Source organism: Erithacus rubecula, assembly GCF_903797595.1.
Source record: "Erithacus rubecula genome assembly, chromosome: Z".
In the NCBI taxonomy this organism is placed as follows: Eukaryota; Metazoa; Chordata; class Aves; order Passeriformes; family Muscicapidae; genus Erithacus; species Erithacus rubecula.
The window spans coordinates 29,944,569-29,966,036 of NC_136661.1; the positions used below are offsets into that span (position 1 = coordinate 29,944,569).

General features: G+C 41.8%; 1 protein-coding gene across 3 annotated transcripts in view; it reads left to right on the top strand.

The window, feature by feature from the left end:
• The first annotated feature begins 880 nt into the window (after nt 1-880).
• The window catches only part of ARK2N (arkadia (RNF111) N-terminal like PKA signaling regulator 2N), a 37,802-nt gene continuing 17,214 nt past the window's right edge, over nt 881-21,468 (top strand). For 2 of the 3 annotated variants that reach the window (XM_079330740.1, XM_079330739.1), the window contains exons 1-2: nt 881-1,037; nt 15,537-16,350. In XM_079330740.1, the coding sequence (XP_079186866.1) occupies nt 15,627-16,350 (724 nt within the window). In that variant the 5' untranslated portion in view covers nt 881-1,037; nt 15,537-15,626. The remainder of the gene's footprint in view (nt 1,038-15,536; nt 16,351-21,468) is intronic. The other variant, XR_013777209.1, reaches the window with a different exon arrangement.

Consider the following 21,468-nt stretch of genomic DNA (forward strand, 5'->3'; position numbering starts at 1 on the left):
TGGACACAAGGACAGGGACACAGGGACATGGGGACATATGGACATGAGGACATGGGAAAAAAGGGACATGGACATGAGGACAGGGACAGGGGATAGGGACAGAGGGGGACACAAACATGATGACAGGGACACATACAGGGGCACAGGAACATGGGGATAAGGACACAGGGATAGGGACACAGATATGAGGACAGGGACACAGAGGGACATGGACATGAGTACATGGGAACACAGGGACACGGACATGAGGACAGGAACAGAGGACAGAGGGACAGGGACACAGGAAGCTATGAACATGAGGACAGGGACACAGGGAAACACGGACACAGGGACATGGGGACACAGGGACATAGACACAGGGACACAAACACGCGGACAGAAGCACACATGGACACAGACATACGGACACAGGCACACACGGACATGAGGACACATGGACATGGGGACACATAGACACACGGACACATGGACATACAGACACACAGACACGGGCACACACGGACATGAGGACACACGGACACACGGACACACGGACACAGGCACACACGGACACATGGACACAGGCACAGATGGACACAGGGACACACGGACATATGGACACAGGCACACACGGACACGGGCACACACGGACACAGGCACAGATGGACACAGGGACACACGGACATATGGACACATGGACACACGGACAGAGGCGCACAGGCACACACAGACACACGGACACAGGCACACACGCACACAGCGCTCCCGCCATTCCCGCCGCTCGCTCCCGCCGCTCGCTCCCGCCATTCCCGCCGCTCGCTCCCGCCGCTCGCTCCCGCCGCTCGCTCCCGCCGCTCGCTCCCGCCGTTCCCGCTCGGGCCGCGCGGGGTCGCTGCGGCGCGCGGCGGGCGGAAGTGACGGCGCGCGGCCCCGGTGACATTCCCGGCGCTTCCCGGCCGCTCCGCTCCGGCTGCTCCCGCCGCCGCGGCTCCTCCGGCCGCCCATGCCCCGGCCGCTGCCCCCGCCGGGCAGGCCGCGAGGGGCCCAGCCTCGCACAGGTGAGCGCGGCGCCGTGCGGTGCGGGGAGGGCGCTCCCGGCCTGGCTGCCCCGGGCGGGAGCGGCCCCGCAGCCCCCGGAGCGCGGGCGGGGGCTGCGCCCCTCAGGGGTGGTCCTGCTGCTGCTGCTTCTCCTCCTCCTGATCCTGCCCCTTCCCCTCATCCTGCTCCTCTGCCCTCACCCCGCGGGCTGAAACTCCCCAAAACTCCCCACAGATTCTGGGCCGCTTTGTGTTTCCCGGGACTTTTGTTACGTTCCCCCTATTTATTTATTTATTTATTAACGTGCCATTTATTTAATTACTTATTTACTTATTTACGTCCTTCCTGCAACGACTTTTGAAGCGGTGGGTCCCCATTGCTTTGTCTTTCCCGGGACTTTTGTAACGTGCCATCTATCTATCTATCTATCTATCTATCTATCTATCTATCTATCTATCTATCTATCTATCTATCTATCTATCTATCTATCTATCTATCTATCTGTTTTTTTCCATCCTGCAACGACTTTTGCAGCGGTGCGATCTAGTGGAGGGTCCCCCTTGGAAAAACACGGGGTGCAAGGGCTCCGGTTGTGCTCTTCTCCAGGGGTTTCCTTTGCATCTTTGTTTACCTGGGATGGTGTGTTCCTGTGGAGGGAAAATGTGTTTTGTACGGGAAGGACGCTCAAGCTGCTGGTTTCGTATCTAGCCCGGGTTCCCCTTGAGCCTCCTGACTTCTAATGGGTTGCAGATGTGGCTCCGAGCCACACAGCCATCCCAGGGGAATATGAAGCTTAACTGTGCTACTTGTTTCTTTTTAAAAGTGAAAGAAAGACGGACTGAGCAGACTTGTAATATTTTAACTATTTCCCTAGTTCCAGTAGTGTAACTTTCTTAGCCTGGAGGTTATTGGACAACAAAAGCCATTTTCTGAAAGACTTGGGGTTTTTTGGGGGTTGTTTTTTTTTTTTTTTTGGGGGGGTTTTTTGTTTTTTTTTTTTTTTTTTTTTTTTTTTTAGGGTTACATTGCTTCCACCTTTGTTAAGTAGCATAGAAGTGCATTTATGTCTTAAATGCAAGAACAAGGCAACTTGCCTTAAAGTTTGTAGGTACCTTGGTGAAACTATAACTGCAATAACTTAGTTAAACAAGGCTGTGGTTGTAACTAGCTGTGCACTTTACACCAGCACAAAGTACCTAACAACACTTCAAAAGCTGAAAAAAACTTGTGTGTCAAGGTGGCAGAAGTCAGTCCTGTTGGATTTTTTTTTCCCTGACAAGTAATTCTAGCTTTTAAAAGTGAATGAATAAGTAAATATTTGAACCCTTGAGCATCTCTTTGAAAATGTAACATTTATATTAATTCCCCCTCCCAAAGACTTTATTCGGCGTTAGATCTTCTTTGGTACTTGTCAAAGTACCATAAGACAAAATAATAGTTTCACTTATAGGGGAAGGCTAAATTGTTTCCACTTTTCAAGCTAAAAATTTAAGTACAAACAGTAACGCCTCTCCCCTTGTAACAGCAAACAAATGCTACATTTAAAATGTTTCTCTTAAAGTGTGTTACATGTCTTAATCTATTAAAAACATAATGTTTGACCTTGAGGTGGAAACTGAGCGTGGTGTGGTTCTCCTGCCCCAGTTACCACCTGTAATTGCTGTTCCTGTGGGACAAGTGCTGGGAGCCAGGCAGTCAGGGCAGCACAGCTTTCCCTGCTGCCCTGGAGGAGGGAAACGTGGCCTCTGTGGAGAAAACAGGTCTGTAGCAAACTCTCAGGAGAACAGTGAGTTGCTTGTCATGTGTTTGCTAAACCCAGACATCTCCCCCCAGATATATATATACAAAAACAGTGAGAGGAACTCATCTGTCCAGCAGCAATCATTCTTAGGAGTCATTTTCTGAGTATTTCTCACCTCTAGTGATCCAGAGGAAGCTGGTGCTGTCCAGGCAAGCTCCAAAGGGGGTGGTTATGTGGCTACTGAAAGCCAACAAAAGCAGATTTCTGTGGTTCTGGCTTACCAGGACCCTGGTGCTCTGTCTGGGGAGCCGAGGGCAGGGACTCAGCGATGTGTGAGTCTGGGCAGCTGACATTTCTGCTCGGGTGCATGCGGGTAGCAGTTCTGACTCATTTTGAAACACTCGAGTTTTTTAATTGCACAGTGTTGACTCTTTGTGTTTGCTCTCCAGCCCAGCTGCTGGTTGGTGTGGTGAAGAGGTGCAGTGATAAGTCAGGGAGAGGGGAGCACCATGTCCTGACACATCCAGATGTGTGATGTGTGTGTGGCAGTGCAGCCTGGGCATCTCTGCCTGCTTGGAGGGAATCACAGAGCCCAAACCCGGAGTGGGTGCCTTCAGCTGGGTGCCATGGAGGGAGGGGAAAGGGGAAGGAACCCAAAGCCACCCACAAGGCAGCTGAGAACGGTCACGGTGCACAGAAAATGTTGCCCTGCTCAAGCTGATAAAGAGGAGGTAGAAAGGATGTCAGAGTGCCTTTGACAAATGGGCACTGTGGAGGGGGTGGGATTAAGGGGGTAAGTTAAGGTTGAGTGAACAGAGAGTAAATATGGATTATCATGACGGGCTTTGAACATCAAACATTAGGGAGATAAGTTTGGTGTAACTCAATCAGAGCAACAAGAAATAATTGCCTTGGCTGGCCTGACCTCCTTCTCCTTGCTGTATATTTACCTTTAAAATGCAGGATTCTTTGCCTGGATCCTGTTCACCCTCTTCCTTTCTCTTGTATATTATCACATCAACTCCCTGCACCACCAAGGATGTATGTGCCATCTTTGACCTGCCTGTATATCAACATCTCACTGAAACATCTGTTAATGAGATGGGGGGTCTCTATGTACCACACGGTGAAGGGGCTGCACACTGAGGGATCCAACTCTCTGGTTACCCTCTGACCAAATTACCACCAATTATCTAACAATGTGAAAGCTTTGGAAAGTTTTTCAAATGAGTGAATAGTTTCAAGCAACCTGCACGTGCTTGTCTGTAGCATTTCAAACTTGTGTTGATGGTACTTTTTGACAGCATTGGGTCTATGGTCGATCTCAGCTTCTGTGTTTTTATTTGCAGTTGACAGAATGGCTTAGAAAACTGCAACCATTGACAGAAACTGAGCAGCAGATTTAATAACACATTTGCTAGATCAAAGTAAAAGATTTAAATGCCATAATTGCCAGTGTGTAACTTGTACTCTGGAAAAGAATTGCTAAAACTTTAATATCTTTGCTGGCTTCAACATTACTGGTGGCAATGGTAACTGAAAATGCAGCAGCATTGGGAGAGGGGGACAGGCATAGTGCTGGGAAAGAGCTCTGAGATAAAGTGTAGAACAGTGTGTATCAGTGCTCTGAGATGACCTTGTGTGGAAAGGAAACAACTTTTGGTTTTCCAGAACTAAAATAAATGTTCAGCACATGAGCAGGAGTTCAGCCTTTATCACTGTAAATTAGGAGCAGCCAAACTTATGATACTGGAATCTGTGGCAGCAGATATTAATTGCAGGGAACTTGGACAACACAAAATCACCACAAAAATTGTTCTTTCTGTCACATATTTGTTCCAGGTTTTTAATGCATAATGCAGTTCTGAGTCTGCGACTTGAGGTTTAGAACACAATGTCCACAAATGTGCAATTCTGAGCAAAGAGAGAACTGGATGAAAGGGATTGTAAATCAAAATGTGCATATGGTGTAAACATTAGTCTGTGCTGTTGCTTTCTCTGATGTACTACATCTCCGAGCTAAGCTGAGGACTAATACTCCTCACTTACTCAGTGTTACTGTTTAAGGGCTCAAGTTTAAATCTGTGTTTGCCCTTTCCCACTTGTTAGTGTTGCCTCTGCCCGTGTCTGATCTGCATGAATGGAGCCTGTAGCAGTTTCTCTGCGGTCACAGTGGATGTGACTGGCTCCCTGCAGCTGGGGCACACAGGGATTACTCATGCAGGGCTGGAAATGAGCTGCAGCTCAGCAGCACAGGTGTTGCAGTGATGCTCTGTCAGGTGCATTGCTGGACTGCTCCAGGAGGTCATGAGGTGTGTCAGCTTTGGGTTCAGAATGATTCCACCTCATATCCCTTTTTATTTAAGAAGGTGTTCCGGGGTTTTGTATCCATGTGACCACGCAGTCTGTCTCTCCAATGCTCAGAAGTTTATATGAGTAGCAGAATAGTGCACAGGCTTCAGCCTTACCTTGCTTTGTGATATTTGGTCTCCAAGAAGACAGCTTAGAAGCTCTTAATACACCATCTGACAACTTTTGAATCATAAGCAGGACAGGTGGTTATTTTTTAATTAATGCAAGTATTTGAAGACTCCTTCGACTCCTTCATTTTTGTTTTGGTGTGTTTGGATCATGGGTTTGATATTATACTAAGGGCTCTGCAGTTGCCTGCAAGATACTCTTCTGTGTGATGCTTCAAAATTTCCTGAAAATGAGCAGGAAGAGCCAGACCTTGATTGAATAAGCATTCCTCTTGCTACCTCTCTGCTCTGGTGTCTTGTTTCATGATGCTTGATTGCTAGCATTTCACAACTTATTTTAGAGAGGGCAGATTTCACTTCCATTCATCCAACATGGGTAGAGGCCAAGTGACTCACAGTAGCAGAGCTGGGAATAACTAAGAGGCAGACTTTATAATACCAGTTGTCTGCATGATGAAACAATTACCATTTCAGTAATTTATTTTCCGCTGGGACTTTTGCATTTCCGTGGTTCCAGCGTGAGGCTGGTGCTCCAGCAGCACTGTCAAACATTTGGAAAAAAAAAATAAACTGGTTGTCCCAATAGCAAGGTGAGGCTGAAACAGTGCTGGTCTCTTGTACTTTAGCTTTCTCATCAGCTGGTAATTCTCCTGGCTCCTCAGCTCACTCTCCTGGTTCATGCTTTCTTGGGATGCCAGATCTTGCCAGAAGGACTTTTCTAAGCAATCTGGCAACTGAGGGGAAAAATCTTGGTAAAGAATAGATCAGGGAAGCTATCTACTAAATCTCTGTGCTTGTGACTGGAAATGCAGTGATTTAAAGACTGTCTCCTAATGAAGGAAATTGGGTGAAATGCTAGTTGTGGGGTCCTCATTGTGTTTGCTGAGAGGTTTTTTTGGAAAAAAAATCTTGCCCTTGTGGGAAAGAATGGTCTTTTGGGTAGCTGTGCCTGTGAGCCCATTATTGATAAGTGCAATTTCTGTTTCCAGTAACTAAAGTTCCTCCAGAGGAGGTAACACCTTTTGGTAGCACTGTGCAGAATCTGTGACAAGTTACAAAAATGCCACATATTTCTTTGAGCATTGTTTTCAGAAACCCTTCAGGGTGAAGTTATATATTTCATGGCTCCACTTACTGTTGTTAGCAAGTCATCTTAAATGCAAAATACAGACTTTGGATCCACTCACTGTAATAAAGAAAATCCAGAAAATGTTGAATAAAACTAAGCTAAGGAAGTTCATTGAATATCTTGCCAGGATTACCTTCATAACCCCTCAATAATCAGTTATAAACCTCACCCCAGCTTAAAGTGAGTTTGATAACAGATGCCTGATTTCCCTTGTTTGTTTTACAAGATCAGAATGTTTTTTTTAGTTTGACACCTGTAGTGGATTTTATTGTGTGTCTTTATGGAACTCTCGAAGCTCCAGCAGCAATAAGGCTGTGTTAAATTAATGAAATGAGGTTGAATTGATAATCCAGACTCCAAGCTCTTTTGTTTTTTTTGTTCCATCTCCCCTTTTACTGGGAAAGCTGTTTATATAGTTTATGTCTCCTGTGTCTAACTGTGCTGGCTGAGACACTTTTTCCTAAACAGAAATAATGATGTAAGAAGTAAGCTTTGGGTAAAAGATGCATTTTTAAGGCTTATTTGGTTTGCATGTTTTGTTGGGGTTTTTTTGGGGGGGGAGTACTGGAATGAGTGGGTTAATTTTCTTTTTTTTTCCTCCTGTAGTACCATGCTTGCATGGTACTACTGAAAACTGCCTTTTAATTATCTTTTTCTCTTTTTGTAGGTGGTAACTTGGTACCTTCTTACATACTGTTCTTTAATATCTGCCATCAAATACATACAAAGTCTTTTGTGTGTTGTGGGAAAGAAGTATCTGCTTTCTGGTCTGTTGTCTTGAAGTAGAGCTCAGATTTCTTCTCTGCCAACTGGAAGTAAATACTGTAGAAAGTATGTGATAGTAAAGCCCACGTTAGAGGCATTTTTGGTATCACACACGTGACTGGCATGAATTGTTTGTTGATTTAGGATCACTTTGGACACGTAAAAGCTGTGCTGTTGATTGTTAGCAGTCTGGTGGATGCTGAAATGAATTGGCATCTTTTGGTACTGGTCATTTGGTGTAAAGAACAGCCCAGCAGCTCTTAAATTTCATTATTTGAATGCCACATGACATCTGCAAATCTGTATTGCAGTATTTAGATTTGATACTATTGTTATTATTAAAGAAGCAACTGAACAATATGAGTGGCTGTGTGGATAAGGAAATTATTTGAGATCAGGGCTTGTTGGGCTTGCAGCTCCTCTTCAGCCCTTCTATAGAATTTAGATGTATCATCTGACAGTCAAACCATATAATAAATATCATACTGCCCTATACTGTATGGCACAAACATTCATTGATGCTGAATTAAAGCATTAAAATACCTGAGGGTCAGTTTTGTTTGGTTCCCATGGCAAAGATGTGTAAAAACATCTCACCATAGAATTTTTACAAACTGTAGAGTCACTTTAGTATCTCATAACTCCTTTTCCTTAAACAGCTGTCATAAATCCAGAGCAAATCTGATTCAATGCCTCGAGCTTTTGGGTGGCTGTGGGAGATGTGGAGAGACTGGAACATTGCTGTGGAATGTGGCACTTGAGGACATGGTTTACTGGTGATCATGGTGGTGGTGCTGGGTTGAAGGTTGGACTTTATGATTTTACAGGTATTTTCTAATCTTTATGATTCTGTGAGTGTGGCACTGCTGAGATGGATTTACTGGATTTACTGAAGTTACATTGCAGTTGGCCTGATCTACCAGTTGGAGCTGTTGGCAAATGGCACAATGTTGATTATTTTAAGGATAGCTCAGGTAAATGTTCCTTGCTTCTAATTCTCTGAGAATTAGAATTAATTTGTTACACGGTGCCCAAGCAATTCAAAATGTGGCTTTTATTTGAGCATTACTTTGATCTTGGTGGAACAACAGACCAACATTTCTTGAGGAGATCTGTTTGTATATAATGGGGAAGCACAGAACCCATTTCCTTCAAGAAAAAGAAGTGGATGGGTAAAGTGGGAAAACCTGTTAAACTCAGTATCTTTAGAAAAAGGTGGTCCATCCATGTGACGATCCTCTGTAGGGTGATCTTCGAGCTAATGTGTAGCAGAGAGAATAGGGAACTTTTGTTGTGTTGATTTATTTTCTGATGAAAGAAAAAATGTCAAAGCGAGTCACTTAAAGATTTAGGAACAGGTAGTAATAAAGATATGCCCTCTCTAGTTTTGAGAGTAGAGAGCTTTGTAGACTTTAAATTGTTATGCCCTTGAGAAAAATGGTTTCATTACGAGGAAGAAAGGAGATTCTTAGAAGGCTAAGTGCAGCCAACCCTGCATGCTTTTTACCCTGTGTGCAAGGACTGTGATTTTTTTTTTATTGTGGGGTTGTGAGTGCAGCTGGTGAATGTTTATGGAAGCCTGTCTACAGAGTTGTGAAATAAACCTTAGATGTTACTTGCCTCAAAGAGGCAGAATATGTGCATTAAGCATTACAGTGCAAAAACCTGTATTTAAATGTGCAGTCTTGCTTCTCATGTAGCATAAAAAATGTTGCTTTTCAAGATGGAAAAGGATGCTCTGCAAATCTTTGCATTAACACATACGCTTGTAATTTGTATTCAGGCTAGGGTAATTTGTATATGCAGCCTGTTAAACACTCAGTAGGAGCAGCCTGTTTTTAACTTCATTTATTTATGCAAAACCAGTTGAAACAGAATTAGTTTAATCCTTTCTTTTGTTTTGCACTGCAATTCTCTTACCATGTCGGTTCCAAAGGATCCTGTTCTTTGGGGTTGCCACCAGGCCTGATTTGTGAATCATCTGATAAAGATCCAGCTCCACTCCCAGAAATGTGCCTTAGGTGGAATCGCATGCCAGTGAGTCAGCTTTAGGGCAGCATTTTCAAAGGAACGCTATATAAATTACACAGTATCCCTGTGGGGGCGGCTCAGTGTTATGAAAAATCGGCTGTGGAGCATCGTGCACACACATCCACACAGAGCTGAGTCAACTATCTTGAGTTAAATTGACTGAGTGCTGGTCTCATTTCTGTTGTTTGAAGTACACCGGTTTGTGTGACACTTAACACAGATTCTTTTCATTTCCTTTTATCTTTGGGAGGAGCTGAACAAGCTGGGAAGTCCAGAAATTGTTGGTACTTCTACATTTGTCTGGGTGCAGATCAATCTTTCCCAATAGATGTCTGATTATTTGAATTTATTCATTTTTAGTTAATTAAGCATTCTGCTGTCTGGCATAAGGTAATGGCTTGAAACTGACAGTGAGTTGGTTTTGATGAGATATTAGGAAGAAATTCTTGGCTGTGAGGGTGGTGAGCCCTGGCACAGGATAGCTTGTCCCACAAAGTTCAAGGCAAGGCTGGATGGGGCTGGGAACAGCCTGGTCTAGAGAATGGTGTCCTTGCCCTTGGCAAGGGATTGGAACTGGATTATCTTTAAGGTCCCTTCCAACCCAAACTGTTCTGTGATTCTCTGATATCTCTATGTTTGGTTTTTTTTTTTTTTTTAAATGTCACTGGTGAGTTCACTGAATTAATTGTGTTGATTTTCAATGGAAAGGAAGGTGATTTGAGAAGAGTGTGATCGAGACACAGCTACACCTGCAAAGGATTTTGGTGAAGCTTCAGAAGTGGACAGGTTCATTAGCACTTCACATCTTCAGAGTTACACATCCCCCTGTCAGAAGAGGGCCTAACTTTGCTTTTTGCCAAAAATTTATCCTGTATTATGAAGCAGACATATTCATTGCAGTCAACCCTTTAGTACCTAGGCTGTCTCTCCTTTTCTGACCCACCCTCCTCAGACACACAGTGTTCAAGTCAGAGTTCTTAATGAGCTTGTCTGTGTGTTGACATTTTTAAAAACAGTCAGGTATTTTATATAATTTTATCAGCCTCTGTTTCATGTGATTGCCATTACCTCTCTCACACCTCTGATTTATTCCATCTCTCTTGCAAAAATGTGAGATAATATAATCCACTGGTGATGGAAATAATTGTTTGTGTAAAAATGAGCCATTATAGCATTTAGTTCCTTATAATTGTCAAAACATATTCAGATTCAGATGAAAATAACCGAGTTCTGTGGCACTGAAATGGTGAGGTTGGAAGGATATGGAAGGATCTCTAGTTAACTGTGTACTCTGAACAAATAATTTGTAAGCAGCACTGCAGTTGAACTTTTCATTTCTGTAGTCACAAAAGCCTAAAGAACGTAAACAATTTTATTTGCTGCAATAATACAGGTGCAGTTTCTAATTTTTAAAGAAAAAATTATGGCTTCTAATGGTAAGTGGTGAGTGGAGGTAGGTTATTCAAATATTTTTCTTTCAGCACTAACTGAAAGGCCACTAAAGGCAGTGTTCTGCTAGATAATTTTTTTCATTTCAACAATTGCTAGAATTGGCATAAGAAGGTGATATGACCTTCTTATATCAGGGATTTAGAAAAAAAAGAAGGGAAAACAAGTGGCCTGTTGGACTGTGATTAAGAGGAAATGTGTTAGTAATGAGCTAAAGTGAGTTTTCCAGCAAGCTGCTGTGAAAAAACTACCTGCCTCCAAAACAAGAATCTGTCCTGTCCATAGTTTCAGAATAAGAGCAACTGATTTGCTTTGTACAAACTAGGCAGTTTTAATCATTAGTCAGCTCATTAACACTTAAAATGACAATGTACAATTAAGATTAGGGTGTCATGGAGTTTAAGTGTTTCAGGCTGTTGTGAGATATCTCCTTGTTCAGCTTAAGTAAGTTGTAAGTAAAGTGAGTAACATTCTAGCCGTTAATGTAGGATAAGTGATTTAGTCTGTTGATTACTTTGCCTCAGTAGCTGGATTTGATGAAGCCTTCAGCCTTAAGCTGTGCACTTACTGCTGAGGACTGTTTACCTAAGTGAGGGCTTTTTTAGTTCCCTGTGCTCTGCCAGAGCCACCAGGAGCTCAAACCAGAGATCAGAAAGCAACAACCACCAGCAGAAGCTGCAGTTCCACACCAGCTGAATGGCCTGCCTGGACATGGAGAAAGAACTCAATGAGGTGCTGTAAGACCCCAAAAATCAGCAGTGAACTAAGGGGTGCAGGCAAGATGGGTGAGGGATGGGTGCCTAAATTGTGTAATTCCCTGGGGATTTCTCTGTTCAGGGTCCCTTTCCAGAGACACACAGCTGATCTGCTGCTCCAGCACTCTGTTCAATTATTTATTTTTATAATCTGATGCCTGAGACTCTGCTCTGGAAAATCTGCTATCTTTAATATTAATCTTTGTGCCACAGTATATATTACATGAAAATTGTTCTTTAGGAAGCTACTCTGAGACTCTGAGGCTTTTTGCTCTTAATTTTTTTTTTTTTTTAATTTACAAAAGTCTCTTCCCAGAGCAAACAGTGTTGTGAGGGAATGCTCAGCACCCTGTACTGTGTCTAGGCAGAACCTTTGAGTTCCAGGTGTGATGATGCAAAACAGCAGGCAGCTTTTAATCAGATTTGTTTTTTCTCTACAGGAATGATTTTTGCTTGCCCTTCCTTCTCTCCTTCCTGTGAGCTCTGTCAGAAAATTTCACTTAAGTTCTCATTTTGATTTCTGCTGGCTTATTGAAAGGAGTCTTCCCACCAAAGGGTGAGCCTGTCCTGTGCACAGGAGGGAATATGGTGGTGCAGTCACAGTTAGGTGAGAAAAGAATGGGGACAAACCCCAGAGGGGCTGGGCTATCTCTGCAAATCTGATCTTCAAAATCCTTCTGGATTTCTTCCCTGAAGTGCAGATTCCCTAGTGTACAAATTGTGTATCTTTACAAAAAAGCCCGTGATTTGAAAATATTTTCCAGGATAATCTAATGGTTTCTGCACACTAGTGTGTTCTGTGTGTGTCTTGGAAAATAACATTTTCTGTTGGAAAAATCCAGCACAAAAGTTTTTTTAAAAATTGTCTTTTAAAATTATCATTGCAATGTCTGTTTGTCAGCAAAAGAGAATGCCATTTCTGATCACTGTCTAATTAAGTATCCATCTGTGTCTGTAAGCATCACAACTAATTTTTCAGTGCTGTGTTCTCATTTCAGTAGAAAAATGGTCTTTTGCTAGCACCATCTTGAGATTTCCTCTTCTAGTACTCTTACTAGAAAGGTGAGTAGCAAGATAGGAATGGGGGTGTTTTGCTGTTCTGTATTTTTCAGGTAGAACTAAATGAGGACATTTTTTTTTCTTTCTTTGAGACAAGGCTTTCCTTGGCATAGATGTTTTCTGCCAAACTGACTGCGTTCTTCCCTGTTTGACAGAAGCCTGTTTGAGTCAGGCAGGTAGGGTACAGTTTTTTGGTAGGGTTTTTTTCCCCCCACAAATGAGTGAAAGGCAAAGCTCTGGGCCTTTTTTAAATATATATAAAAATCATGATATATGATAGACATCATAATTTAATGATGTCTAAAGAGTCAGTTCAATTGATCTGTAGACTACAAACCTTACCAGAACATGTGGGTTTTTTTTCTGTATGCACAAAAACACATCAGTGTTGTGAAATTACTATTCCCTCCTTTACTACCAACTCACTGAAAATCACTGTGTGAGGGATCAAACCAGTGTGGTTGGAGTAGTTAAAGAAAGTAGTTAAATCCTGCTTAAAAAATATCCAATAAAATCATTGTAATTGAGCTGTTAGCAAGGTGGCAATGTGCAGATGAAACGTATTTTTTTCTGGGTGATAGACCTGAGAGATGGAAAGGCAAGTGCAGGTGTTGTTACAGCCCTTTTGGGAGCTGTGAGGTAAATGATGTTTCCAAGTAGGACATTTGTGGAAAAAAGCCTACAGCTGACTTTGGCTGCCCTTTAGCTTCGTGTCAAGCTCTGTTCTTTGTGCTCCCCAGGCTAAAAGGTTCAACAGTGCAGAAACTGTTCTGCAGTTATTAGTATGAATATTTAAGTATGTTTTCATTTGGCCAAGCTAATACTCTTTTGGTTTGTGTCTGAGCAACCAATATTTTCCTTGTGTGTACATTTCAAAACTCTTAGAGAAGATATTTTTCATTTTGAAGTGCATGGCCAGAGGAAAGCTGGGAGCTGCACTAGCAGGTACAATACAAATTCCACTTGTTCCATCATCAAATCTGTGTTTTGCTTACCTGTGTAATAGGAGAATTATTTGGTAATACAGCTTTGTGAGTGAATTACTTAGAAATATTGATTTTATTGACATGCATTTATGCCTCAGAATGTGTGCATTCATCATTTGGGTTTGTTAGTGCTCTGCTGTAGCCTTGGAAATAAATTGTTCCTACGTGCTATTTAATGCTTACCTGTAATTACTGTCTCCAGAAAGTCTTCTTTGAAGTTGCTTTCAAGAGAGGGTTGTTCAGTGCCAGTATGCACAAATATTTTTCCTGATATATATGTTCCTCTGTTTCACTATGCACTTTATTCTGGTTTTTGGAAGGGAAATGCTGAGTTTATTGTTTGGGATTTTGGGTTTGTGGGGTTCTTTTTCTCCTATTTAGCAGACCTGGTCTTGTCATCTCTTTCTTATGATGTCTGATATTAAACAACCTTTCTTTCCTTAGCTAGTGTTTCTCTCCCATAAGTATTTTCATAATTTCCTTGTACCATGCAGTCCATTCATTAGCCTGAAGGAAGCATGAGCTCTATTTTAGTATTCTCTAAAAATGCAGTTTTGAAGTGAGTTAGGGCACACAGGACAATGCTGAGCTTTGCACAGCATCTTTCAGAAGCAAGAAAGTATCCTTATATTGTGTATTACATACATATATAGAATTACATGCTTACAGACAGCTTGGGATGGATCAGGAAACTGAAGGAGGATTTTCAGGGTATAGAAAAATCTCTCTGAAGAGAGATCTCTGAAAATCTCTCATCCATGCTTCCTCAGGGTGCTCAAGTACTGATTGGCCTCTTCTGCAGAAATGCAGTTTTTCAGATAAGATCTCACTGCTGCGTTTTGTTGCCTACACTTTGTTTTTTGAAGTGCCATAAATTTATCATTTACTATACTTCTGAAGTTGTAAAGGATTTGTTCCATGCCATTAAATCTATAAGTGAATGAGATAATCAAAAGATCTTTATTCTGTGTTGTATTCCAAGAGAAAATTCAGGTGAAAAGCAAAGTGTGAATAATGAAGACAGAACAGTAACTATTGATCTCTCCAGGAAAATTTCCTTGAAGTTGCTTCAGGTACTTTCGAGTAGACAATGTGCAAGTTATCAGTTAGATAAACAGCTTGGTCTTTGTATTTGCACTGAAGCAATGCAATTTATTAAATTATAACTTGAAGTGAAATGTAGGATACTAGTATGGGTAGATAACGTTTCTTGCTTGCAGCCCCTATTATTTAATGCTTTTTTCCTGGAAAATTTGAGAGAAACTAAATCAGCCTTGAGGTTCTCATATAGCCAGGGCTTGCATGGAAGACACTCAAGGACTTCCTGAATGGTGTATTAGATATTCCTAAAACATCTTTGTGACTCACCAGCATGGTGATTTTCTGGTGAGAGCAATCTGTGTGACACGTAGCCAGAGCCTGCAGCTGTGCCTCTAGCAATTCAGTAGCAATTCTTTATTGAATAAATCTTTGGTATATAAGGTTCCTATGCAGAATGGTTCCACTGGGAACCCGATTCAATGGATGTGTAGATGAAGAAATAATATGGTGTAACAGGATGAATTTACTAGGAAAAGGTAAATGAAGAAAACCGACATGATGCTGAGCAATAAGATGCTCTTCTGTAGAGCCAGGCTGGCAGAGCTGGGGGTGCTCAGCTGCACAGAGAAGGCTCCAGGGAGAGCTCAGAGCCCCTGGCAGGGCCTGAAGGGGCTCCAGGAGAGCTGCACAGGGACTGGGGACAAGGCAGGGACAGGACACAGGCAATGGCTCCCAGTGCCAGAGGGCAGGGCTGGCTGGGATATTGGGGAGGAATTGCTGGCTGGGAGGGTGGGCAGGGCTGGCACAGGGTGCCCAGAGCAGCTGTGGCTGCCCCTGCATCCCTGGCAGTGCCCAAGGCCAGGCTGGATGGGAATTGGAACAACCTGGGACAGTGGAAGGTGTCCCTGCCATGGCAGGGGTGGGACTGGATGAGTTTTAAGGTCCCTTGCTACCCAAACCCCTCTGGTGTTCTGTAAACCCATTCTGTCTGCAGCCAAAAGCAGTGAGTTGTTTGAGGTAACACTGTGAAGAGCAGACCAAGTTACTTGTGTAATTCTTTCCTACTGTTCTGTTCCTGTGCAGGCTGCTGCACTGCTGGAGACCACGTCTAACTCACCCAGCCTCCTGGACAATGTGCTCAATGCTTTGAGACTGGAAGGACCTTGCTCTGCAATGAAGATGGAGGCAGTAGGAAAAGCAGAAGAACTTGTTGATTCAGAAATTCCACCAAAGACTTCTGAAAAGCAGGAGACTGCTCCTGATGAAGACAGGCCTATAGACCTCGAGGCGCAGCCTCAGAAGGACAGCGTGCCCACTGCAGCAGACTCTGCAGTGCTCTCTTCCATGCCTTGCCTGCTGATGGAACTGAGGCGGGACTCCTCCGAGTCCCAGCTGGCATCCACGGAGAGCGACAAGCCGGCGGGGGGCCGAGTTTATGAGAGTGACTCTTCCAACCACTGCATGCTGTCCCCCTCCTCCAGCGGCCACTTGGCCGACTCAGACACGTTGTCTTCCGCCGAGGAGAACGAGCCCTGCCAGGCTGAAGCCGCCGTGGACGGAGACCCTTCCGCGGTGTCCGGGGCTGCGGTCGGGAGGAAATCCAGGAGATCCCGGTCCGAAAGCGAGACCTCAACCATGGCTGCCAAGAAAAACCGACAGTCTAGCGATAAGCAGAACGGCCGAGTCAGCAAGGTGAAGGGCCAGCGGAGCCAAAAGCACAAAGAGAGGATCCGGCTGCTGAGGCAGAAGCGGGAGGCGGCTGCTCGCAAGAAATACAACCTGCTGCAGGACAGCAGTACCAGCGACAGTGACCTGACCTGTGACTCCAGCACCAGCTCCTCAGACGACGACGAAGAGGTTTCAGGGAGCAGCAAGACAATCACTGCAGAGATACCAGGTAGAGGATGTTTTTTAAACTGAACTGTAACGCGCCTGACATCGTTTCTCAGCTGTCATGCTAAGTTAGATGAGTGACACTTGAGAAAAACCCAGGAGAACTGCAGCTCTGTGTAAATTTGAAGACTGCAGTGTAATAACAAGACGTGGGCAAATTTTAAAAATCTGTTTTGAGGTTCCTGTGTGCTTTTGCAAAACAACAAAGCATAGAAATGGTAAATGGGAGGAAGGACCACCTTTGAATTCTGGATTTTTCAGATCTTTGTAAGCCTATATGAACTCATGTCAGTGCTGTGAAATCCCCTTAGATGGTGATAATCTAATCCTTAAGATAAGTGGCCAGCTTTGCTTTAATATGTAAAGCCCACAGCTTGGCAGCTGTGTTAGAAATGGCACAGCACACCTCTTGCCTGTGTAACAGTAAGGCCCTGGCCATTATTGCACTTATTCTGTGCTGTCAGCTCAACATGTCAGTGCATGACAAACCTGCTTAGCCTTATTCTAAGTTCTTTCAGATTGCAGCTGGTCACCTATTTTAGGATACAGATGTGGTTGCACAGGTGCCCAAGCTATATTCACACCTACATTTTCAACATTTTAGACAAAGTTGTTACCATTTTCCTATGTTGTTAGGATCAATGATTTCTACACCCTTTGCCTTCTAACACATTTATGTTAAGATGGGAGGCAGCAAATTATAGGGGCCTCCTTGTCATTAGTGTCATTTTATTAGCAAAAGAAAGTTGAATTCTTCAAGATTTTTGTCTGCTGAGTCTTTGTTATTTAATTAGTCCAAGTGCTGTGGACAGGACTTTGTGTGAATTGCAGCATATTATACCATAGAACCATCATCATATGGCAATCAGAAATAAAATCCATAAAAATAAAAATACGTAAAAATAAACTTTTTTGCTTGCCAATTTTTCCTGGGTTACATGCCTTTTTGCCTGTTGTGATAGATTTTTTTTCTTTTTGAGAAAAATAACATCTTATGTAGGGCAGGAACATTTAAAGGAAAACTGCAATATTAAATAGTTGCTGAACTAATGCTTTCTAGAAGAATTATTTAAAATACTACAGCAGATCTCACAAATAACTGATTTAACTGAGTTAGTTATGGTGGATGATGCTGTCACCATGAAAACTGGCATTTTTCCCACACCTGCTAGGAAGCAGGTTGCACAAAGGAAATAAATGTTTATTATTAGAATGTCTGGAAAAGGCATAATATCCTCCTATAATTATTGTGTAGTAAACTTTTAATAGAGATCTAAAATTATTTTTACCAGTGTAGTAGTTAGTCAGTCTTGTTGCTTTCACAGCTTTTACATTTTTTTTTATAATATTTACACTCTGGGCAATTTAAACCTAACTTAAAGCCAGTTGAAGAAAACTATTTTGTTGATTTTTGGGACATGTTCTTCCCCACCTCTCAAAAAACGCTAAAATACACAAAACAAGTTCCTCAGGTCACATTCTTTTTTTAAGTCATAAAAGTACTTTGTGACCCAGAATGGTGCTACGTGGCATTTTCAGGTGTGCTTAGGTTTCTGAGGGTCATTGTGGGGATCTGAAACCACTCCAGGATATTTTTTATTTATCCCTGGGTGCTTCTGTATTTGACTCTTGGTCCTGACCACCAGATGCTTTTGGTGAAGGGGTTCCATCACATGCAGAGCTTGATTGTTAGTGATGATTACACCAAGGCCCAGCTTTACCTGCAGTACAAGAGTGCACAAACCATCCCAAGGTGGGACACTAACATTTATTCTAATTTCACAGCACGTGTCATGTGCTCGGTGCTGAGTTCTGTTTAAGACATTAAAAGGTTTGAGCTGTCCCCTTGCCCACCCTGCCACATTGTGGTTTTCCTTCAAATAGAAACAGCTTTGCTTTGTGGGAAATGCCTTGAAAGTGAGAGAGAAAAATGCCCTCTGTAGAGATAAGGATGTGGTTTGTCCAAAAAAATGCAACCTTTGCTGCTTGTGGGTGAAGGAGACGTTGTGGTTTGCAGGGCTGTGGTGGAGCCTGAGTCTGGATGGACTCGTGCAGCAGTGGGCTCCCAGTCCATCTGCCACCCAGCCTGGAGCTGGCAGAGGGCTCAATTCCTTTTTCTGGCTGGAAAGACATTTTAGTGCACTTATCAAAAGTCTGTGAATAGCCTCAAAACTGAGGGAGCGAACGTGTGGATAGAAAACAATGCAGGGTATAGAAAGGCGTTATTGGAATTTCAGGCTGCCAGTGTTCTCTGCACACAGTGGAAAGCTGAAAGGTTTCAAATCAGTCAGGACATAAGCATGAAAAACTTCTGCCTTTCACTTTTAAAATAAGAGTTACCTGTACATGTTGATGAAGATGAGTTTTTTACAGGCAGCATGTGTTCCCCTTAGTCTGTCTTCAGATATTCAGCTACAGTCATCTTTACTTAACATCACTTTTTTTAATATAATTTTTATTTTTAGCCTTCTGTTGTTTGAAAAACAGCTTTGCCAACAGAGATGCTTTAAAATTTTTAGTGGCAGTTAATTTTGCCCTCATGACAAAAATTACACAGGCTCTTGAATTGTCAATGCGGGTAGTGTTACAACAGGCAGTTTGCTTGCATGTGGTCTGAAAAATTAAATTGCCACGTTTGAGAATACAGTAGTCTCTCATGTGGTGTCACTAGAACTCTTCCATTTAAATAGTGCAGTAGTCCAAATAAGCCTTTTTTTAAAGCATCCACATCTGGACTCTGAAATATGTTTGGCTAAATTTGTGAAGTTAAGAAAACATTCAGTGAAATGCATGATGATGATGACGCCATGAAGTTACAAACAGCAGTTGTACAATAGATAGGTCTCTCTGCTGAACTTAAAGGTGGCAGGCTTGTTTTTTTCCTCAAGGAAGACTGAAGAGTTGAGATTTTACTGGTGATACTTCAATACAAGTCCTGTGAGCTGCACAGGAGCTCAGCCCAATGTAAGTTACAGTATTCTGGATGCATCCTGTGGTGTTAATTTACACCTGAAAATACAGATTCAGTCTAAACTTCAGAGGTGCTCTTGAGAACCTTTCCACTGATGTGAGCAGTCATAATCTTTGGCTATTTATTTCAGGGAATGCTGTGATTTTTGGTTTATTGCAGATGAGGAACAATTTTTTACCTTTTAATGACTGAGCCTCTCTGTTGGCATTTAAGATTTTGCCAATCTTAAACACTGCAGAAATATGGCATAGGAGTCCTGAAATACATTCTGGTAGACTTCCTGATGCAGTAGAAAGTTTTTCCTTTAAACAGTTTCACATGTGGTGCTGCAAGTTAACTCTGAATGAAATTGGCATGATAGTAAGTCTGGGAATCAATATTTATTCCTGTGTAAACACTTCTCTTTTGGAAGAAGTAAGGGATTTTAAAAAATTCAATTAATATAAAATAACATTTTGCATTTTACCACCACTGTGCTTTCTACAACTCAGAAAAATTTGAATTGAAATGGGGATAACTCATGTTTTTAGGCTATTACAAAAAACTGTCAAAAAGTTTGAGTGTTAATATTGAAAAAGCTGCATCTCACTTTGTTGAAAAAAAGACAGGACTTATAATATGCAGTAAACCCAAAGAGATGGGCACAGGCTCATTTCTCCTAAGAACTGTGCATAGATCTTGGATGAAACATCTGCAAGGGATGAATTTGATTCAAATAACTTAGAGTGACATGTACAGTTAAAGACTTCCTAAATTAAATTTCTTTGGATTTGGTTATTACTTTGATTGTACTTAGGAGATCCCATAAAGGGACAGCATTGGGACATTTCTTAGGTGCTGTTTTGCTGGATGTGTTGTCTTAAAAATGAGAGAGGAATTTTTGATTCTGACCCCTTTGTGACCTCAAATTTCTTCTCCTTTAAACCTGGCATAATTTATAAAAACTATAGTTTAAAGTTCATAGACTGAAGAGGGACCAATTGAATAAATGCTAGCATTTTTAGTATGTAAAAATGCATTTTTAGATTTGGGTTTCTTAACCCTAAAATTAAGAAAAGATTGAATAAGGCTTTTTGTAGTAACTGAATGGGAAACATTTAAAACATTGTTTTGCACTGCTGTAAATTTGAGATACTCTATGAATGATGCCTTCTAAAATTTGTATTGCAGGGCTATATATATTTCAGTACTTATTTTATTCACTTTACAAAACAATCTTGTCAACTGTGAGCATTCTAGTTCATTCTTAACTTTAAAAACCTGAGAAGATTGTCTCACTTGTTACCTACAATAGTTTTTATTTAAATTGCAATTAAAAATTAACATTACTTATTTGTATGTCTGCGGAAATCAGAAAGATTTTAACTTAGTTCTTTGAGTTTAAGGTAAGATCTACACTAAAGACAAACAGAATCATGTTGGATGTTCAGTATTAGAACTAAATGAACAGAAAAAATACATTTAGGGAGGAAAAAATGATTGAATACACAAAAGGAGCCATGTTTTAGGAAAAAAGGTACCATTTTGCTTAATTCATTTTAGTTAAAATTCAGTTGGAGGGATGTAAATTAGTTGCTATAAAGTAATTATCTTTAGCAGAGGACCTGAATGCTGAATTTCCAGCATGCCTGATAGACAAACAGATGGGTGTGAAAGACTTAAAAACTACTCTTCAGAAGTAAGGAAATAACCCTGGGCTTTTTTAGCTCTTCCTGAAGGATCTGTGTATCTCATCTCAACAGCTCCTAAAAAGAATGTAGTGTTTAAGTGATACTGTAATTTCATGTACTCAGTGAAATCCCAATAAAGATTTAGTGCCTTAGGTTTTTATTAGTAAATATTTACTTAGGTTGTGCAATGATTTATCTCATTCTTAGGGTATTTTCTATTATCCTTAAGCTAGAGGGTGCCACAAGTTTCATGTTTAGATATTAAATTTCCATATTCCATACCTTTGTGTAGTTTAATGTGATGCTTGTCTTGGTTTGGAATTACCTTAGGTAACATTTGTGTGTTTGGATGGCATGCACATATTGTTCATGATTCCTCAAAAAAGTTCAGAGCCTCATTTTCTTGGGGGTTTATTGCTTCCTAGATGATTCCTGAGTGAACTCCAGACTTTCAAATACAGATTTCATTGCCTTTTGTTAT